The sequence below is a fragment of the Eucyclogobius newberryi genome, unplaced genomic scaffold, assembly GCF_026437365.1.
Source record: "Eucyclogobius newberryi isolate DKJ021-1_F unplaced genomic scaffold, fEucNew1.0.hap1 SCAF_1, whole genome shotgun sequence".
Taxonomy (NCBI): Eukaryota; Metazoa; Chordata; class Actinopteri; order Gobiiformes; family Gobiidae; genus Eucyclogobius; species Eucyclogobius newberryi.
In genome coordinates this window covers 8,180,165-8,202,973 of record NW_027315723.1, presented here as the reverse complement: position 1 = coordinate 8,202,973, position 22,809 = coordinate 8,180,165, and the positions used below count along the sequence as shown (strand labels likewise).

Sequence of the window (22,809 nt, the reverse complement as noted above, 5' to 3'; positions counted from 1 at the left end):
ACCTCACACACACTTTACCTCACACACACTTTACCTCACACACACTTTACATCACACACACTTTACCTCACACACACTTTACCTCACACACACTTTACATCACACACACTTTACCTCACACACACACTTTACCTCACACACACTTTACCTCACACACACTTTACCTCACACACACTTTACATCACACACACTTTACCTCACACACACTTTACCTCACACACACTTTACCTCACACACACTTTACAACACACACACTTTACCTCACACACACTTTACAACACACACACTTTACCTCACACACACTTTACCTCACACACACTTTACCTCACACACACTTTACCTCACACACACTTTACATCACACACACTTTACCTCACACACACTTTACATCACACACACTTTACAACACACACACTTTACCTCACACACACTTTACAACACACACACTTTACCTCACACACACTTTACCTCACACACACTTTACCTCACACACACTTTACCTCACACACACTTTACCTGTCGGCTCCACAAAAGGACGAACAAAACCGCTCTCCAAATGATACGGCAACAATACTGTACTGTCAATGAAAACATCAGAGCGCATTACTCCAACTGAAACTGAGCCACAAAGTATTATTATATACCGGTATATATATTTGTATGCATGTAGACGATCAAGATTTTACACAATCTGCAAAAAGGGCTATTAGAAAAGAAAATGAATCAGTGTCATTTTTTCAATGAGAATAAACCTCTTGTGAAGCCTGTAGTTTAGACCTCTACCAACCTTTGATTTTCATAGGATTCTTGTGTTAGTTTACAACTTCAAATTTCAATCTCATCAACCCAAAAATACATGATCAAACATAAGCTACATTAATGTCTCTTCCTCAGATGAGAAGGCGGTGAGCCAGCTGAAAGAGCTCCATGTGAGGATGGAGGACTTTGAAAAGGTGAAGCTGATCGGGAGAGGAGCGTATGGGGAGGTGCAGCTGGTGAGCCTTTCACAACTTACTACCATCATTCTTGGACTTTACTGTTTTCACACGCTTTGAATCCTGCAGCCCATACAACTGTGTCTAATTTATAGATTTTGACTGGCTAACAGCCACCGGCTTCCTAGCAGGAAGCGCAAGCGTTTTGACACGGTGTAGAAGAAGTGGTCACTGTCCAGGGACACGTTGTGTTCTCTGTATTTTAAGCTTCAGAACGCTGTGTGTTGTTTTTTTTTACAATGACATGTGTTATACGGCGGTCTGCAGTTTAGACCTGACCATCTTTCTGTGTAAATATATCACAAGTATAAGTACGAGCTCAGGCTTATTGACCGGTGCGGCCCATGTACAATTTTTCTTTGTAAATGTTGTTGGCACGGCTTTTATTCAGGAGCGCTCTATAGCAGATTATCATCTTCATTTATTACTTTTTTGTGTACATCTATTTTGTGCAATATTTAACATTTTGTCCTTTGAATGACTTTCACATCAAAATTCAGATTATGAGTCAGTAGTAGTAGTAGTCTCCTCAAAAAACTCTACTTGTACTTCTACTTGAATTATATTATTTTAATGTTACTGAACTCTTACTTTAGTTACATGTTTGGCTAATTTACCACCTCATAATACAGCTTAATTATTTATTTTATGTACGCAGAAAGGTATAAATGAATACACTCTTAACAAATATAATCTTATCAAATGTAAACATACTTTGTTTTGTCCATGAAGGTGTGTTCTCTAGCAACAAAGGTTTCAAATGCGTATGTTCTGTTTCTCTTCTTTGTTTTATTGCACAATTCTTTTTCATTTATACACAATTTGTATTGAAAATAACGACGAAATAACAACTTTTACTTTTGCTTACTCAAAATCATTTTCTGATGGCAATAGCTTATACTTTAGCTTGTATTTGCAGTACTAGCTCTGCCTCTGCTGTTAACATACACATGTGGTTTAACAAAAGGGTCACAGGTCAGCAGCACATTCCAGTACATGACAGAGGCACCACACATGCGCACCACCAGGGAGAGCTCCTGCCTGCTGTTCCCATGCACACTGGGAGAACTGTAGTTTAGATATACAGGAGTTCCTGGTGTGTTACTTCAGTGAATACTTTTGCAGTAAGCTAATGTGACTTATTATTGCACACAGCTTTTAGATATTGTTCTGTGTTGGAGAAGGAGGTAGGAGTGAGATAGGAGACCTCAGGGCAGGTCTGGGCATGTTCAGAAGAGGCAGGGACACCCTGCCTGGGGGGAAGGAGGGGGGGTATGGTAATTATAAGGAAGAAATGGTAGAGCCAGAGTTGCAAAGTCTGCTTCTTTTTAGCTTTATGGGATTCCACTGGACTTCAAAACTATGTATCTGGGAGTATGTCGGTGTAATCCCTCATTCGTCCAGGAATGTTCCATTGTAGAAAAAGGTTCAGTTGTAGTCATCTGGACTCAGTTTAGAAAAAAAATTGACGTTTCGACTCTCATCCAAGAATCATTGTCAATAAGCGAATTTAGGCCGGGAACTCAGATATTTATACTATTCTGTGGTAAGTCCAGCCCATTGGGCGGGCCTTCCTGAAGTGGAAAAAGTTGTTTGTTTCAACAGAAACTTACCCTGTTTGTTTCTAAGCCTTTTGTTTACAATCAGTCCTTTAATGGGCTATTAGTCTCCCCTTTTTCTTTGTGAGACCCTGGCTCATTCACCCTGAGTACCTGATTAGCATCCTGGTCCTCTACCTCGATATTCCATTGAAGAGTATCGGCAGGTTGAATCTTAACCCTCCATTTCTGTTTAAAGAAGGTCTTTCTTTTTTAATAAGCTTCCTTGACTCCAATTTCACTTGTAGTCATCTGGACTCAGTTTAGAAAAAAAAAGTTAAGGTAGCTATTTTTGTAATTGTGATAGGACACATTTTTGCTGCATATCAACTGACCTAACGGCAGCATGAAGAGGTTGAACAGAAGGGGTCCCAGGACTGACCCTTGGGGCAGCCCACAGGTCAGGGGCATGTGGTCTGAGACATGGTTACCAATTTCAACAAAGTACTTCCTGTCTTCCAGATTGGACTTTAACCAATTCATTCCTTGATAATACTGCATACCAACAGTATTGTTGTTGACATTTACTACTAGTACTCTGAATGTTTATATGCTATAGAGCAGGGGTCCCCAACCTTTTTTTCACCACGGACCGGAATAATGTAGGTTTTATTTTCACGGACCGGTGTGCCAGGTTATGGTTATGTCGCGGTTAGGTTAACTTAAGCAGAAGTAGGCGGGGCTTAGGCTTCCATTCAATTCAGTTCAAAAGGCAAAATGTTCTCAAAAGACGCGTTTGTACATTATTAAATAGCATTCCAAAAGATCTGAATTGGAGTAACATAACGTACAGTTACACGTGTCCTCACTGTTCTTCTGACTGGTTGAAGCTCATCAGAGAAATATGGCAAAAATAAGTGCATAAAAATTCCCAACACGTTTTGGCAAACTACTTATCAAAACTGTGTGTGGGTCTGGGGCTCGACCGCTGAGGTTCAATTTCTAGGGCGGAGTTTAGAACAGAGACAGAACCAATCACATAAACCCAGAAGTGACGCTAAAAACGCGACACGCTTAACCGGATATTACGTAGCCCGTGTCAACAAGGCGTGTTCCGCGTTATCCGTCCCCGAACGCAGAAAATGTCTCTTGCCATCTTGAATGTTTTGGAACGGGGGTGGAAAGTGCTACTTCCGTATCTCAGTGTGACGCGTTGTCGGTAAATGGATTACCGACGATTTCATTGGCTCTGACTCCGATTCCAGACCCTTACGCATTCGAACATAATGTGGGCGGGGCTGGCCGGTCAGGCAATTGAATCAGTGGGAGCCCTGCGCTTGTTTCTGTGCAATGAGATGGTCCCATCTAGGAGTGATGGGAGACAATGACCCCCGCAGTGTGTTTAAGTCCAATCTGATCCGTAATTTTGTCTTATTACCGTCACAGCACTGGAAGTAGCGCTCAAACTCTTGTAAAAGTAAAAACAGGTGATCACGTAGCAGTTGCAGAATTCTGGCCCAGGAAACGTGTCCTCCAAAATCCCCGCTGGCTCCTCGTCTGCTCCTCAACTGGCCTTTTCCTCTTTGCAAAAATGCTCTCCACAGACTTTTGTTTTTCACTCATATTCGCTGGTCTACTTTTGGGCAGCGCGTTTGATGTGACGCATCCGCGATGACGTATTGCGTATAATGCATGTATCAGTTATGTTATCATGCAGGACAAGAGCAGAGAAATAATAATATACTTGCCATTATATTTAATGGATTTCATTGGCAATTTCCTATAAGGCTTTTCATTATGTATCCACAGACGAGCTCATTAGTGTCATGAGGGACAGGCCAAAGTTACGTCGGAGAAGATGCGTCACTGATAGATTATTTCCACCGGCCCGGTGGTTGGGGACCCCTGCTATAGAGCTCAGTATAAAAAACTGTACTTTACTACCAACCTGTGCCAAGTCACATTTGCTATAACAAAATAAAAAGTTAAAGAAAGAGCTCTGGAACTATTAGCTGCTCAGTCACTGTGGTAAATACATTTATCACAATATAGGGCCAGAATAGTTTTGAAAGAATGTTAAGTTTAGTATCTTCATAATCTCCTTTGGTTTAACATTAGGCCAAGAATTGTTTGAAGACACAATCCCACGCTCTAAATAATGAAATGGTATTTGTAATATTGACTCATATCCCCTTGTCTTGCAGGTGCGCCACAAGGCCTCTAAGAAGGTCTATGCCATGAAGCAGCTCAGTAAGTTTGAGATGATCAAGCGCTCAGACTCTGCCTTCTTCTGGGAGGAGAGACACATCATGGCCTTCTCCAACAGCCCCTGGATCGTACAGGTCTGCACACATCAGCAATAGAATATCAGAAAGGGTTAAAGATGTCTGCACTTGACAGTAACATCATATTGTTTTACACGTCATGTTTCTGTAAGGGAATGCTAACAATTCATCCTCAAAGGGAGGGTCTGTAGCATTTTTATTTTAAACTTTATAAACATGACCCATCTGTGTCCCTTTCTACCTGGTAAATATGTTGAAATCAAACATGGCTTTTACTGAAAACAATTGTAATGTTCATTTAATCTTGATTACAAAAACATTATGTTCAATTTGTTGTCAGAACGCTGAATGTGTCTCTGATTTGTGTTGCAAAATCTAACAAAATCCAACAGATATGTCTAAATCTAGTCTAAAGAACCTCCAGAATTTCCTCATTGAGCTGAGCATAAAGCATGACCTATCAATATACTGAGAAAATGAATAAGATTTTAAAAAAAATGTATACCTCTCAAAGCTCTACACTGTAACTGTACATTATCCATTCTGTAGCCACAGCTGCTCTGGGGCAGACTGACAGAAATAAGGCTGCCAATCTGCACCATCAGCCACTCCGAGGGCCTCCAACTATTCATCCACTCATTGTTTTTGAGCTGAGTTTAAATGAAGTGTCTTGTGCAAGGACACAAAGATAGAACCTGGTCTAAGTGGGAATTGAACCAAGATTGTTTCAATGGGCTCGGATCCCTGACCTGATCCGGGCTTGGCTCTGGGTCCAGGGGCTCCACAGCCAACCAATGGAAACAAGGCTTATTATATGGTTAAGACACTGTCATTGTTTTATCCTGACAGAGCACTACTGTATTTGATTTGGAGCAGAGTTTGTAGGAATAAAGTCAGCTTTATTTGTGTTAAATGGCGGTGTTTTTATCGTTTATGCGCTGACATCTAAATAAAAACCATGTAAACCTCAGCACCTCGCTTCAACGCTTGTCTTAACAGCCAGTTATTAATCTCTCACTGTTGTTAACTTGATGAATAACAGACTGTAGTCGTGCATTGCCTTCATTGGAACCCTCCGTGTGTTTTCCGTCTGCAGCTGTGCTGTGCGTTCCAAGACGAGCGGCACCTGTACATGGTGATGGAGTTCATGCCTGGAGGAGACGTGGTCACCCTCACCATGAACTACGACGTTCCCGAGGCCTGGGCGCGCTTCTACACCGCCGAGCTGGTCCTGGCCCTGGACGCCATCCACTCCATGGGCTTCATCCACAGGGACGTCAAGCCGGACAACATGCTCCTGGACCAGACCGGACACCTGAAACTGGCCGACTTTGGCACCTGCATGAAAATGGACCAGGTGAGACCACGTTTGAGCCTGCAGCTGTTCGTTACGAGCATACGTTCCTTTGTTTGCATTCACCAGCAGTAGACGTCTGCCCCGTGTGGTATTAGAGAAGTTCTATCAAGGGAGAGGGTGTTGATTAGGCCTATTATTATTATTTATTTGCTTGGTGTACCCCGCCTAAGGCCCGAAGTCACTGGGATAGGCTCCAGTCATCCGCGACCCCGAAAGGGAACAAGCGGTAGAAAATGGATGGATGGATGCTTGGTGGGGACGGTGCATGTTTATTTTATTTAACCTTGACTTAAAGCAATATTTGAGAATTTTTTTGCGGACATTTTAAACCCAGTGACTGTACTGACTTGTATTGATTGTAAAGCATGATGGATCGTTGTGTCATGTGACGGTGAACAAAAGACACTGCTGAATGTGGGACAATAAAGTTAAGTTTATGAGGAGATTTTTTTTTACTACAACTATATTACATTTTGCTACCAAAATAACCAGTGCTACTAGCAGAACTTTACCATGTACTTCTTCAGTTACTACAATTGTGGCCCTGGTGTGTTCTGTTGCAGTCAGGCCTGGTGCACTGTGAGACAGCAGTGGGCACTCCGGACTACATTTCCCCAGAAGTGCTACAGTCACAGGGGGGAGACGGGCTGTACGGGAGGGAGTGTGACTGGTGGGCTGTGGGCGTCTTCATCTATGAGCTGCTGGTCGGTGCGTACCCTCGCCTCCCTAACCCTGTCTACGCTGTGTACTCTGTCTGTCTGTGTACTCTGTGTACTCTGTCTGTCTGTGTACTCTGTGTACTCTGTGTATTGGCTTTTAGTCAATATTGGCTGGAAAACGGCAAAATGGCCATCCATTGGGTGTCCCCCTTCTGACTCTTAAATCAAAAACTCACGTAGTCCGTAGTGCATTTCATTTATTTTATTTTTGGAACAATTAAAATGTTGCCATGTGCGGTCACCCTCCGAGTCCAAACTGGATCTCTCCCACCTGTCTCCATTTTATTATATTTGACCTACTTCCCTTTGACCCGCCCTCTTCCGCCCCATACCTATGCATGGGTTAAACATAAATTACATATACAACTTAAGGCTTAGACTTAACTAATATTGGTAATTAGAAAATTATGAATTTATACAATGATTTTAATGTATTACTTTATTTATGGCTTAATTAAAAACTTATTTTCTTAATCAATTAAATTGAGGCTCTAACACTCTGTCTCTGTGTACCCTGTCTGCCTGTGCCTCTGTGTACTCTGTCTGCCTGTGTCTCTGTGAACTCTGTCTGCCTGTGTCTCTGTGAACTCTGTCTGCCTGTGCCTCTGTGTACTCTGTCTACCTGTGTCTCTGTGTACTCTGTCTGCCTGTGTCTCTGTGAACTCTGTCTGCCTGTGCCTCTGTGTACTCTGTCTACCTGTGTCTCTGTGTACTCTGTCTGCCTGTGTCTCTGTGTACTCTGTCTGCCTGTGTCTCTGTGTACTCTGTCTGCCTGTGCCTCTGTGTACTCTGTCTGCCTGTGTCTCTGTGTACTCTGTCTGCCTGTGTCTCTGTGTACTCTGTCTGCCTGTGTCTCTGTGTACTCTGTCTGCCTGTGTCTCTGTGTACTCTGTCTGCCTGTGTCTCTGTGTACTCTGTCTGCCTGTGTCTCTGTGTACTCTGTCTGCCTGTGCATCTGTGTACTCTATCTGCCTGTGCATCTGTGTACTCTATCTGCCTGTGCATCTGTGTACTCTATCTGCCTGTGCATCTGTGTACTCTATCTGCCTGTGCATCTGTGTACTCTATCTGCCTGTGTCTCTGTGTACTCTGTCTGCCTGTGTCTCTGTGTACTCTGTCTGCCTGTGTCTCTGTGTACTCTGTCTGCCTGTGTCTCTGTGTACTCTGTCTGTCTGTGTACTCTGTGTACCGGTACTCTGTCTGCCTGTGTACTCTGTGTACCGGTACTCTGTCTGCCTGTGTACTCTGTGTACCGGTACTCTGTCGGACTGTGTACTCTGTCTGACTGTGTCCTCTGTATTCTGGATGAGGAGAACCAAAGCTCTTCTGCAGTGCAGCTTCTGTCAGTCTTATGAGCTCAAATGTTGTCTTATGCATGAGACTGTTGGACTGTGAATTTAGGGCGGGGGGAACAGTCACAATCAAGTTAAGGTTATGGTTAGTACATGCTCCAATTGGCACTATTCAAAATTAGGGCAAAATAAGCCATGTTTCCACTGGTTCGCTTTGGAGCAGATCAGTCTGAAAGCATCTCCACTCTCTTAAGTGAACCGTACCGGCCCGTTAGCTTCTATAGCAGCCTGACTCCCGGTCTGCTTAGCTAAGGAACAGCTAACACCAGAGCACTGGACAAGAGAGAACACAGATGGGGAAAGTGTAACGAACATAGTCTTGATCTTGTGATAAACCACCAGATTTCCCATAAAGGGAGCTTTTATTGAGCCGACAGACTTTGCAAAACAAAGCTAGTGCGCGTTGGTAATTGTTGTTTCCTGTTTATTAACGCACAGCACTCGCATCAAGACCAAAAATATTATATTTCCAATGTGTTTAACATGAGCTAAACACAACGCATTACTTAAAAAGATGTTAAAGAAGTGAAATAAATGCAGAAAAGTCAATAATTGTATTGGACCTTTGATAATGTGAGACTTATTGTTACCACGTCGCTTCACATTATAGTGGTCTTGTATTTAAATGTGTCCCGTTCTGTCACAGGTGAGACTCCGTTCTATGCTGAGTCTCTGGTGGGGACTTATGGCAAAATCATGAACCACAAGAACTCCCTGTTTTTCCCTGAGGACCTGGAGATGTCTGCGGACGCCAAGCAGCTCATCTGTGCCTTCCTCACAGACCGGTAATGAACGCTCTGTCGGGACATGACACTAACTTACATTCACTTTATGATCCTAACCTTGACCATAATTCATATTTGACTGAACTAAACCTAAACTCTAACCTTAACCTTAACCTACTTTACCATAATATGTACTTAAAACCATGTTGTTGATCCACTATTGAAGGATTTACTGATGCAATACCAATTTTCTGTACTTTTTTGCCAGTGTGAGTGAATAAAACCTCCACTTTTTCATTCCTGTCAGCGGATTGTACCAACATCTATTTAGTGTTATACATTTAATATATCAAATTAGAAATGTATTCGCTTTTCCTCATTATCTTTTTTGGTAAAATGTTAACGTTAGTCATCAGGTCAAGTTATTTATTTTGTAAACTTTGTGTGGGTGAAACCTTTGAAAACCTTCTACAATGGACCTCTCCTGGGCAAATGAGGAATTACACCAACATCACATGAAAGAAACTGTTATTCTGAAAAAAGTTAACATATTCTACATTCTTGTTGCTGTAATTGGCTTTTTACCTTGGGATGAGTAGTTCACATCTATCTTCTAACTTGAAATAATGTCTATTTGGAAAACAAATAAATGCACTTTACAGACTTTAGTATTATTATTTTGGCTAAGGAGCACCCTCTGCTTTCAGCATGAATAAAGAAAAAAATAATGAATTTACGCCCTTGTGCCATGTGAATGCTATGGTAATAGAACCAAGACCACAGTTTGACTGCAGAATGAGTCCAGTGATGGTTTATGGACCAACTGAGCAGATTAAATATGTATTTTTTCCTGTGACGCAGCAATCCGGGGAAAACGCAACCGAGTCATTTGTGAGGCTCAGAGGAGATGAGCTTGAAAACAGGATTATTGTAACAACTATGAATGATGCAAAATACAATTCCAGGGATGTTTTTTATGAAGGAAAAACTATATGAAAGCTCAAAAAAACTAATCATGATGTTGTTTAAGCTCTCTGCACAGTCTACAATATCATTACATGAATTTACTTTCCACTTTAGCAACCTTTCTGTTTGATTATAGCTCCATGAAGGAATGCATCTCAATCCCAACGCTTAAACCCAATGTTTTAACCATGCGTCTGATAGCACCAGAGACTGGAACTGCAGCACTACCACACAAGTATGCAGAATATTCGTCGAGCACAGTATATTTTTAGCCGCTACTCCGCAGTACCTCGTATTTATGGCATGTCGCCTTTGTTTGTGGCCATGGCTCCAAATTATAGTGGCCCCTCTAGACACGGTGAGAAGAACATGTCGCCCAAGTGCGGCTCAGGCATTTATTTATATATAACACCATGGACTGCAAAGGGGAGAACGGGTTTATCCTGAACCATGGACAGTTCTACAGTCCAACGGTCAATAACTCGCACTGAAGGTTATAAAAAAAATAAGAGAGAGAGAGGTCCCAACACACAGCCCAGTGATTATCAGTAGTAATGTAATAGAGCAAGTATCGTTGCCTGAGCTGGAACTGTGGACTATGTGTGGACTGGCACAAAGACTCCACTTTCCCAGAGGGCTACGTTTGTTCGATGTGTGGCCAGAGATCAGGGACATATTTTCAAATGCAGTCTTGGCTAGCATTGTCAGATAAGACATGGGGACCTGATATGGTTCACTCACAGCCCAGTGTAAAGCCAGACTGCCAAACATGGTTACAACAGCTCTAAAGCAGAAAAAACATGAAACAGCTCCTGCAATCATTATACGAGGAGGAAGCTTTGATTAATCAGGCTCGAAAGATTTTAAATTATTCGTCTCATGGTCTGTTTTCAGAATATGAACTGCTGCCCTCCGGGAGGCGCTACAGCGCTCTGAGATGTAAGAGTAATTGTTCAAATAATCCTTCATCCCTTCTTCAATGTCTCTCCTCAAAAACATACAAATCCATTCTGGGAGGCTGTGGATCCACTACCCTAGACCCCCCCCAACCCTCCAGTGTGAGGAGGGGGGAGGCTGTGGATCCACTACCCTAGACCCCCCCCCCCCCCAACCCTCCAGTGTGTGGAGGGGGGAGGCGAGGCTGTGGATCCACTACCCTAGACCCCCCCCAACCCTCCAGTGTGAGGAGGGGGGAGGCTGTGGATCCACTACCCTAGACCCCCCCCCCCCCCAACCCTCCAGTGTGTGGAGGGGGGAGGCGAGGCTGTGGATCCACTACCCTAGACCCCCCCCCAACCCTCCAGTGTGAGGAGGGGGGAGGCTGTGGATCCACTACCCTAGACCCCCCCCCCCCCCCAACCCTCCAGTGTGTGGAGGGGGGAGGCGAGGCTGTGGATCCACTACCCTAGACCCCCCCCCAACCCTCCAGTGTGGAGGGGGGAGGCTGGCAGGGGTGGATCCTATGCCCACCTTATTCCTATCCCTTTCAGCTCCACTCTTCAACTCGCCTGACACACTTAATCTACTGGTTCTGTCCCACATGGAGTTAGAGATTTAAGGACAATGTCCAGGACTGGTGCGTGATTATGTCAATTGTATTGATTTTAATTCAATGTTTGTACTATTCTTATTGTTTTGCATTTTATTGTATTTGGACTCTGCACCCACACAACAAATATCCCTCTAAGGGACAAGAAAATGTAACTTGACCTAATATCATGAGACGTTCCAAAAAGTTGCTCTTATCTGATGTCTTATGCGTCACCACACCTAAATTCAGTTAACACACTAAAATGTTAGTTATATGAGGTTATAAGTGTTGAAAACTTGAAACTTACTGTAAAAAGTACTTCTCAGGACAAGGAGGCCAAGACAAGACACTGGAGGGTCATGAAAAATAGCCACATTAATGACCCCATTTGGCCCCCAGGCCATAGATTAGACCTGCCTGATATAGACAGAGCTGTTCATGTTCAAATGTTCTGTGCCTCCCAATCATAAACCTTAAGTGTTCCTGCATCATTATCTTTTTGATTGATTCATACCTCTGTGTAATCATGTATTGTCCTGCATTCAAGGCTTGAGAGCATCACATTTATGTTTTCTCCATTTCATCTATCCAAACCCACTGTCCATTAAATCAAAATCTGCTGCTTGTTAATTGATGGACCTGTTTTACACCAATATTGCGGTTTACAATGATTTAAAAGTAAAGTAATAATACGGTAAGAAAGGGACAAGGTCAACTTTATTGTCCCCATGGGGAAATGTGTCCTCTGCATTTGACCCATCCTTAAATGCCGCTGGGGCGACCTGTCAGGACGACCTTCGCTGGAGGATTTTACCTATGGTGCATGTGTCGTGTTGATGGGGGAAAGCGGAGTGCCCGGAGGAAACCCACCCAGACACGGGGAGAACATGCAAACTCCACACAGAAAGGCCCGGAACCTTCATGCCTCTCCTTTTAGCTTTCATCCATGGCTATAACACTATCCCCTCATCAAAAACATACACGTTGTTGAATTGAGCCTCCCCCCGCTCTCTTTCCCTCTCTCTCAGCGGTTTACTTTCTTAGACCACAGTGGGTTTTGGCACGCACCTTTTTCAAATCCTTTTCCCGTACTGCACACGTTTCTGTTTCTGCTCCATCACCAGCGTCTGTGCACATTGTTTTTTTTGTTTTTTTACTCCCTCTCCTGCTTGTTTTGATTATTTCAGCTCTCAAATGGCCCAAGCTATGAGTCAAGTACAATGAATACAGACATTATGAGCTCATAAGACACATTTTCCAAACTCCTGCTCTCTCTCTCTTTCTTTCTTTCTCTTTCTGTCTCTCTCACTCTCTGGCATCTGTGACCAAACTCAAACCCAATTAATTTAATCCCATAGACCTTCCAATCACTGCTCTCTCTTTCCCTCACCTCCTCCTCCTCTCCCTCTTCTCCAACTTTGAAGTTTGTTTTTTTTCTCTTTCCTTTCCAACATTTTCCAACTCTTTTTCTCCTTTAAAACGTGCATTGATTTTTATTTCTCTCCCTCTTTTTTCCCCTCCTTTTTTGATCCCTGCTCTCCCCACCACCTCTCACACTCTTTCTCTCACTCTTCCTTTCTTCCTCTTGGCCGTGTCTGGAATGTCCCACACGGTGCAAACTCTTGACTACAGTGACCACACCCCTCTGACCACAGACGCGAGGAATAGACTCACGCTTGTGTTCACGTTTTAGGAGTGAGAAGAAGTTTCTCCTCTGGATCTACCGGAGCCTAGTTTTTAGTCCATTCTAGTCATCGGCCTGTGGTCCCGATCTCACAATGAGAAGGATTATTTTAAAGTAACAAACGTACATTTTTGTATTTTCATTTTTTAATTTTTGGTCGCTGTGTCCAGGGAAGTGCGTCTGGGGCAAAGCGGAGTGGATGAAGTGAAAAAGCACCCCTTCTTTAAGAACGAGCAGTGGACGTTTGACAACATCAGAGAAAGTAAGTAAAAAAACGAATTATGAATGGGCCTAATGGAATTGTAATGGAACCGTATTTATTTTATTTTTACTACACACTGCTGAGAACATCCCTGTGATTTATTGTTTGTCATTTCTGATTCACTATAGGAGAATTTAAAGCAGAAAAGTGCATTTTTTTATTTGTACGTTTATTTATTCTTTCATTTATGTGGTAAAGACTTTGACCATAACGGGATTAGGTGTGTCAATGATGTTCAGACAATAATTTCACACTGCATCAATGATGGGCTGAAATGTGTCCGTAAATGTCTTGTTTGAGGTTCAAGTATCGCAAAAACGTGAATGAACAATCCAATTAATTAAAAAAACACATCTTTATGCCCTTTTTTGGGTGATGGCAGTGATGGCGCCGGATGTTTCAGTCTCTTTTTGAAGTCATTTTTAATTGTTTTAATCAGTCTATAAACTTACATATCGCCACATTTTTGGACACATCTCCCACTTCTTGGCAGGATTATTTCATATACAATTAGAATATAAATGTTACCATAAGATGCATTGTACCCAACCCAAACATTTGACAAGTGACAATGTCTGGAAGATCCGCCTGTTGAAACCCTTCACTTCTTCCCCGTCGTCCCTGTCCACAAGCAGCACTTTTGGCTGCAAATGGCCATAATGGTTGTATTAAGAAACGTTCATGTGCATTTTAAACATAATTCATAAAATAATGGGTGCTGGAAGTTCTTGTAATGTGAATGACTTGTGTTAGTGATGACTTCTGCTGCCATTAACAGGCCTAAACTGTTAAATTTACTGCTGCTAACACATTTACCATTCTAAACTCCTTTCAGAACCTTCACCCTGTTCATTAACTAAAGTTTCAATTACTATTTAGAAGATTCAAGCAGGCTTTGTTTAAATTTTTTGTCCATGTAGATGAGTATAATAATTTTTGCCTCAGTACAGATATGTCGTAAAAACGGAGTGTAAGGTCAAAATTAGTGTTGTCTCCATCTAATTATAAAGCGTGTTGTTGTGCAAGGACTTAATGCTCTGGCCTTGGAAAGGTCTGAAAAGCTCTAAAATGCGTTTGGAAAGTGAAGAATAAGTTTGGACCTCTGCAAACTGTAATGAATGCTATGAATTTGTTCTGTTTTCCACATTTTAAGGCAGTAAAAATCAGGGGCTTTAATTTCTTCCTTCCATGTTTTGACTGTTAAACACAGCTGTCACTCAAATCGGGGCTTGACAGAGGCCGCTTTACACCACTAACGAAACAACTTTAATATTTTCTATTTCGCACACATCGCCCTTGAGTTCACCCATGCTACATTCTTCATTGTGTTGACCTGTGTGGTGAGGAAGGAGGCCGGTCTTGGAGGACGTCTGGCCTGAAGAGGAGCTCTGTGTGTGGGTACAGCACCACACAGACCCCCTCTCTCTAGAGCTCAGGTGGATTTGATTAAAAAAAGACCTGGCCCCCCGACTCCTGCGTACCCCTGTCAGCTCCAGGCCACCAGGGACCCAGACTTCTACACAGTGAAAGTGATCTGGTCCTGCATGGTTAGAATGTAATGCAACAACTCATCAGGAATGTGTTCATATGAATGCCTATAAATGTCTTCATTGGAAATATTGCACAAAATGTTGAATGGATTAAGTTCAGAAATATAAAATTAAACCCTGTAAAACAAAAGTTATGCCTATTTTGATACATCTTTCACCTCTAGGCAGGCCTTTCTATGCAGAGTTTATCCCGTGTCTGGGTGGGTTTCCTCCAGTTTCCCCCCATTAGCCCAAAACGTCCTCCAGCTTCAGTAGTCCTGACCAAGCCCAGCACAAGATCTTACCTAATATTCCCAAAGTGTTATTGAAATAATGATGTAGTTCAAGGACAGTATTTAAACATTTATACAGTTCGAGACATGAATGTGTTGAAAATGTCGCCATCTCGTCCGGTTTGGTTAAAGAAATGCTGGATATGAGACAGGGAGCAGCTGCCGGAACATGTTTGCACAAACGTACAGAGATGTGTTTCTGATGCAGTGCAGGGAGCCACTGTGTCGGCCCCGGTGTGGTGGGTGTGTCTGGATGGGTCGGCCCTTAATGAGAGGGGTCCCCTACTTTCCGTTAGTCTCGATCCCTCTCTCTCCTTTCCCTTTCTCCCAATCCCTCTCCCTCTCTTTCTCTTTCTCTGTCATTAGCAGCCCACTAGCAGAGAGCATGCTGGGAAGCAGAGCCACAGGGGTCGGCCGTGGCTCCTCTCCTCGCCACACTGCCCCGCTCGTGCTTCTCATGGTCAGGAGTTACAAGTGTGTGAGGGGCAGAAGATCACTGCTGTTTAGTCACATGTGTCTGTAATGAGGTCCACAGTGAGGGCCAAGGTCTAATTTTGAAGTCTATGGGCCAAACCAGGACAACCGCTCCTCACAGTCTGACTGAAGCATATGAGCTCACAGAATGCGCTGCCTGCTCCTTTACATCTGGTAGAACAAGAATGCCATGATTCTGACATCGTTATAGTTGCACAATATATAGCAAAATGTGTCGCAATAACACAGAGATCTTCCAACTGACAGAAATGTACTGTTTTTACAATGAAAAGTATGAAAAAGGCTGATATTTTTGGATGATTTATACATATTCTAAATTAGCCTTTAGCCATTTAGGCAAGGCAAGGAAAGTTTATTTGTAGAGCACATTTCATACACAAGGCAATTCAAAGTGCTTCACGCAGCAGGAAAATATGCATTACAATCACAAAGAAATTACAGAAACAGAATTTTCCCATATTTATTTGACATTGCAGCATGCCAGGTGTCCATTTATTCTCCTTAAGTTTTATTTTGACAGTTTGTATAATACATTATGGCATGAAAATGTATTATGATATAACACAGATATATACAGATATTGCTAAACTTAACAGCCATCACATATTGCAATAAATTCTAACACTTCAGCCGTGCTTCCATGGATCAGGCTGGTTTCTGCTGGAGTGAGTGTTGTCAGGAGGTTCAAGTGGACAGGCCATGTTCTGTGAGTGGGTCTGAGAGGCACAAAGCCCCTTTGTCAGCTCCTGCTCCACAGCATCACTCGGCTCTTTAAACGACTCCATGTGTTCCACAAAAATCACTTCACTTCATCAAAATACCATGGCAAAGGTGTTGAGTGCTACTTTAAAACCCTGACTCATCATAAGTACCCTCACCTCTCCTGTGTGCGCCCCCAGCCGTGGCCCCCGTGGTCCCCGAGCTCCACAGTGACATCGACACCAGCAACTTCGACGACTTTGAGGATGAGCGCCGCGACGTGGAGACCTTCCCTCCGCCCAAGGCCTTCACGGGGAACCAGCTGCCCTTCGTCGGATTCACCTTCTTCAAAGAGGACCAGTGAGTTCTGCAGCACACGGGGGCAGAAGTGTGCAGGGGGTTTTGTCTGTAGTGGCTCAGATCGTGCCCAGTAACCGTAGGGTCACTGTTTTGAGAGGGGATTAGTGGATTAATGGTGGATGGGTCATATGTTCTGTACAGAGTATCTCAGTCTGGCCAATACTCGGACAGAATCAAGTTCAGGATCAAGGAAACTCATTGGTCATCTATCAATTACACTCTAAAGTCTGCGATGTGTCTCAATCCTGAGTTAGTATTATTTTACCCATAAGCAGGGGTGGGCGATATGACAAAAATTGATAGATATATATTTTTTTTCTTCCGATAACGCTATTCAGACAACATTATGTCAGTCCAACAGGCTTTAGATGTATTAGACAACGTGACATGTCTGTAAAACTAATCACAGAATATCTTATTTGAAACATATTTTTCCACTAGTCCTATACTATTGCTACTTTCAAAACATGTGTGAAAATGTTTACAGCCATTTGCCAGTTTAAATGTCTAAAAATGTGGGACTTTTAAATTCCACAGAATACGAGTTTTAAAAATGAAATATTTGATCCCAAACAGCATAATATGTGTAGTTACTATGTGAAGCACTCCTGTCTGCTCCACACTGGGGCCTTGTGCTCTGGTCGAGTCTCAGGTCAGGTCTTGGTCTGATCTGGGTCTGGACTTACCCTGGCCCAGGATCAGGACCAGGTTGTGGATAATGCCCTGCTGTGTGCACCCGGGCTGGGCTTTCCGCTGCAGACTGACTCCTTTCACATCAGCTGTAATCCCGTGTGCGGAGACGGTGAATGGAACAGTGTGAGTGAGAGGGAAATATTCTAGCTTTTTCTATGTCTTTTATGACATGGGACAGGAACCTTAAACAGAATGGACTATTGAGATGTTTTTATTTGTTTATAATTTAGTTCAGATAATGCACCTCTGCAGTGGACTCTAGACTTTCAAGGCACAAACCACAGATTGTAGAGCATCAGAAAACTGTCCAATTTTTAGATGATCCAATCACAGCTGCTTATTTGCCTCATGTGTCTCTCAAATGAAGACAATGAAACGAGACGTACAATCATCAAGTTGTTGAGCCAAACCGTGACACTGTTATTCACGCTGAGTCAAAGTTATTCCAAATGTCGACGTGTTTTTGAAAATGTGCAGGATTCCTATAGTTAGACATATATTCTGGAGTTTGGGCTGCACTCTGCTGTCTTCCTCAGCATCATGTGAGCGCGTGGGCTGAGCAGAGAAAGTTACCGACTTTGGGTGGACTTCACAATAAAATTAGTACTACGGTTACTATGTTTGCAACTAAAATGCACCAGAAAACTGAAAATTACAGGATTGTTGTGGAAAATGTTTTGGGAAAGGACCCTCAGACCCCCCCTCAGGAATACTACATGTATTTGAAGTGTTTTTTAGTCTTGGTTTTTGAGTTGTTTGAGTGTTGGACATAACAACACACAACCTACAACTGGGTTAACTCTCCATCCACTTTGTCATCATTGGTGGTGGTCAATTATCTGTGCTTTAAAGCATCATTTAAGTTAAACAGGATAATATGATTCCATTTACCAGAAAATGTGACCTCTTCTGCCACGCCCTCCTTCAGGCTGCTGAACCGAGGCAAGGTGTTCGAGGAGGAGGACCTAGAGAACTGTAAAGACCACGGGGAGGAAAAAGAGAAGGAGAAGAACGAGGACTCTGAGGTGAGCCTGGGACGGAGGATCACACTTCTGCTCTCACTGTTACAATGGCCTAAAAGAACACCATGGCAACACATATTTATGGATTATTAAATATTTACTTATAATTAGTCGCAATATGTGCAAAAGAATACTATTTTTTATATTTTATTTGTATTATATTATATTTGTTTCTGTGTTTATTTCAATACATGCATGTTTAAAATTGTATAATATAATATAATCACACATTGAACATAGCACTCAAGTGTTTTGAGTCATCCTGCATAACAGTTTTTGCCAAACATTACAAAAAATGCCACTCTCTGCCAGATTGAATCAAGTTGCTTTGTGATTAGCGCACAGCATACAGCTCATCTAATATAATAAACACAGAGATAATCTTTTGTCAAAATAGCTTCTGTGTAATTGTATTGGAACAGGACCTGAGGCTCCCACTGCTGGAGGCTTCAATAGCACAAACTAAAGACCGGCTGCAGGTGCTGGGGTTTTGTCAGAGAGGATTTTATCACAAACATTCACAAAATATGCGTCCTTTAAAATCTTACCCTCACTACCTTTACAAAAAACCTCCACTATTGATCGTTACATAAGCTTCATGGTTAGTTACATTGATTTTATTCTGTAAATACTTCCTGCCCCACCATCTGCTGTGTTTAGTGTTACCACAGCATTAAATCGAGTCTGTGTGTGTCGGTGGCATCATCTGCTGTTTCATCCGCTCAGAAATATCTCCTACTAACAATAGTTAAAACTCATTAGATAAAACCTCTGCAGACAAATAAGTATCTTCTTCAGGGACTTGACACTGGTGGTGAAGGTCGAGAGGAACATGTGAAGGTGTAGGATGTAGGAGGCTGACGTTGTTGTTGTTTAGTTTTTGATTCTTCTTCTTCTTCTTCTTCTTCTTCTTCTTCTTCTTCTTCTTCTTCTTCTTCTTCTTCTTCTTCTTCTTCTTCTTCTTCTTCTTCTTCTTCTTCTTCTTCTTCTTCTTCTTCTTCTTCTTCTTCTTCTTCTTCTGCGTGTGCTTAGCTCCAGAAGAAGGTCCATGGCCTGGAGGAGAAGTTGGACCATGAGATGCAGGCAAAGGATGAGCTGGAGCAGAAGTGCAAGTGAGACACATTCACACTGCTTCTACCTGAGCCGCTGATGTGATGCTAGAGCTCAGGAGTACTGCTTTCAACTTCAAAATAACATTATAATGAGATAGAGCAATCCCTACTGTTTGGGTATGATGTCATTTTTAACAAGTATATTATTATGGATTTTGAGCTGAGATTCATTCGCATCAACTGCTCATTATGTAGGTACATGAGGAGATGCACCGATACTACAATCAAGTATCACAAAGTGTATTGGATTGTGCATCGTCACAGTTCTTACAGTATTTGAATCTTATATATATATAGTGCTGTTCTGTAGTGGAAGGATAAATACATTATTCTATTATTTGGATCAAGCTTATAATGTTGTATAGAAATAAATATTAAGTATTGATTAAGTCTCTCGTCAGATATTCTATAGTATTGGTAGATACTTACATTGATATTGGTATTAAAACTGAAACGATGAGATAAAGAGAACCTTTATTTGTCTCACAGTTGGAAATTCCACTGTTGCCACGCAAAGTTCAACAGCAGATTTTCATAAATAACTATTAAAAATAATCTTAAATCGAATATTTTAACTAGGATATTAGAAATGCTTTCAATAGAAAAAACACTTTGAATAGATCAGTAATTGCAATTAGATAAATGAAAAAACTGAACTAAACTTGTAGCAAACCATGTTAAAGCCAGGACGTCGTTAGTAGGACTGTCGCAGGACTAATCTTGGACTAAATTAAGCTGTTATTAGACTTTACAAGGACTAAACAGTGGTCCTGATGTACTTTTGACACAACTGTCTTTCTCTTTAGGAACGCAACCAACCGTTTAGACAAGCTGGTAAAAGAACTGGACAAAGAGGTGAGCGTCCCCATTATATGTAGTGCTTAAGATATTACATAAGATATTACATAAGATATTACAAACTACAGCTAAACTATGTGAGTAGTCTACCAATTTAATACACATTTAAATACAAAAAAACAACATCTTTGACCATTGATTTAGGTTTCATCTACCATTTCTAAACCAAAAATGTATCAATTAATAATAAAAAAGAAAAGAAAATATAAAACACACATACACACAATGTTATAGCTAGTTTTTCACCTTAAAGTTTTGAAACCTGACTACGAGATTAGCTAAAACTACAGTATTACTCGCACTATTTTTGGAACTTTATTTGCAAATGTTTTAGCCTGAATGTGCCATAATTCTTCAAAATGTTTCTCTGATGTATACAAATGTAATAAATGTATATCATGTGTCATGTGGCTCTGGCTGTCATGTGCTGTTGTTGTGCTGTGGTTGTTCAGATGAGTGGGCGTCAGAGGGTGGAGGCTTCTCTTCGACAGCTGGAGATGGAGCGGGCGCTGCTGCAGCACCAGAGCACAGAGCACCTGAGGAAGGTGGAGCTGGAGACGGAACGCAAACGAGTGCTGGAGAACGAACGTGAGAACATGTCCACCACTGGACTGCGGCTCAAATGACACACAATTCATGTCTATGTATTCAATTTAAAGGGCACATATTATACACTAAATGCTTTTGTGAGTTTTTGCCACATTATATTGCTGCTCCCTCATCAAAAACATACATAGAGATGTCTTTTGCTTCATTGATGCTTCATCAATCCTGTTCACAAGCTTTTCTTCTCCGGGGTAAAAAAAACTGCCTCTCATTCATGAATAGACCATTGATCGTTTTATATTCACAAAGAGCACATGGCTCTACACTGTATTAGCATAGGGCCGTGGGCCTTACATACTGTAAAAAATAAAACAATAAAAATATATATATAGCCCAGTAAATATTGCAGCTATGAAACGTTGATATCAAAGACCTGTTGCTGCTCGAACTAGATTTAAACACACTATGTTTATAGTTTAAGCTTTAGTGAGAATAAACTCTTCATATAGTGAATATAATTAGTGCATTTTGTTTGTGTTCACAGTGTCACATAAGTGTGGACACAGTCAGAGCTCACAACAGCTTCACTCTGTCTGTTATTTTATCTTTATTATATTTATTATTATAGGGACATGGGTGAGGACACAGGTTCTATAGCTTAAAAAGAATAAGTTACAATAGTATGTTTTTACCTGAGGCTCCTGATCTATCCTGGTTTTGCACTGGTTTGGATGTTTTGCTCACAGAAGTTTGTTTTCTTGTTGTTTGGCTCTAACGTCCGTAAAACCCGCTCCTTTCCTCCACGTCCCAGACTTCTGCTCAAGTCAAATCTGTCACGTTTTAGTCGGCACATTTGACACTGCACAAGACCACAAGACGCTCCAGCACAGCAGCGCTGAGCAGCTGGGGGAGGGACGGGTGCTGCAAAGGATTGTGGGACATGAAGTTCTATCGATAAAAATGTGATAAATATAAATTAGAAATGTTTTGCAGGCCGGATTAAATGGGGGGTTGGACACCCCTTAATTTATTTATTGATGTTGTTTTCCTCTGACAGCAGAGGGCGCTCAAACATCTACATTGGGGAGATTTAGTTTATGGTTTCCAAATGTTGTCATTATTTTAAATTCAACTGCATAACGGAGGGACCTGCCTCTTCATAGTGAAATGTCACTGTAACAAGCAGGAGATTTTCATTAAAACATTGTTGTGAAGTGAAGTTTTTGAACCCTCACATGTTTTTTTTTTTAAATATACATATAATTGCAAGTAAGTGCAGGGTGGGCGGGGCTAGGTGACAAGCAAAACGTTTTAAGCATTCAAGCCTTAAATGCAGGTATTGCTGTGCTGTCCAATGATTCAGTGATGTAGTGGCGTTGCACACGTGGATTTGTTTCCCGGCCTCAAGAGTTTGCCGAATGTCTCTCCCCATTTCATGCTTCAGCTGCACTGGTACATGTGTATGGAAGAGAGGCAAGCGAAAAATAAATAAATAATGGTGTTCAAAATATTTCCAGTTTGAGCTTGAAGGTATAGAATAAAATGTGTTGGGAAGTCAGCTCGAAAAATCAAAAGTCAACTTGAGCGTGTTCAGAGGCCCGTTCATGCTCCACTGCTAACATAGAACCTCAGACCTTCGAATCAGAGCGGAAAGCAGCTTCTGTTAGAGGTTTGCACATGGACCACACATCCTCAAACACATGGATCTGTGCTCAAGCCACGCTGAATAAACCTGTGTGGGAATCGAGGATGTTTGCAGGTTTTGCCCTAACTGAGCATGTGCAGAGG

At 42.0% G+C, this 22,809-nt stretch overlaps 2 protein-coding genes across 7 annotated transcripts in view; both read left to right on the top strand.

Moving 5' to 3' along the window:
- Positions 1-22,809, top strand: part of LOC140370580 (uncharacterized) — a 153,691-nt gene that overhangs the window by 101,152 nt on the left and 29,730 nt on the right. The window lies entirely within an intron of this gene.
- Positions 1-22,809, top strand: part of LOC140370157 (rho-associated protein kinase 2-like) — a 62,249-nt gene that overhangs the window by 13,838 nt on the left and 25,602 nt on the right. For all 5 annotated transcript variants that reach the window (XR_011928353.1, XM_072457419.1, XM_072457213.1 and 2 more), the window contains exons 4-14: positions 895-995; positions 4,738-4,875; positions 5,915-6,175; positions 6,739-6,883; positions 8,893-9,031; positions 13,323-13,414; positions 16,631-16,790; positions 18,412-18,508; positions 19,538-19,617; positions 20,424-20,472; positions 20,928-21,063. Coding sequence is in view for 4 of the 5 variants with exons in the window: in XM_072457419.1 (XP_072313520.1) it covers positions 895-995; positions 4,738-4,875; positions 5,915-6,175; positions 6,739-6,883; positions 8,893-9,031; positions 13,323-13,414; positions 16,631-16,790; positions 18,412-18,508; positions 19,538-19,617; positions 20,424-20,472; positions 20,928-21,063 (1,398 nt within the window). In the remaining variant the exon portion in view is untranslated. The remainder of the gene's footprint in view (positions 1-894; positions 996-4,737; positions 4,876-5,914; positions 6,176-6,738; positions 6,884-8,892; positions 9,032-13,322; positions 13,415-16,630; positions 16,791-18,411; positions 18,509-19,537; positions 19,618-20,423; positions 20,473-20,927; positions 21,064-22,809) is intronic.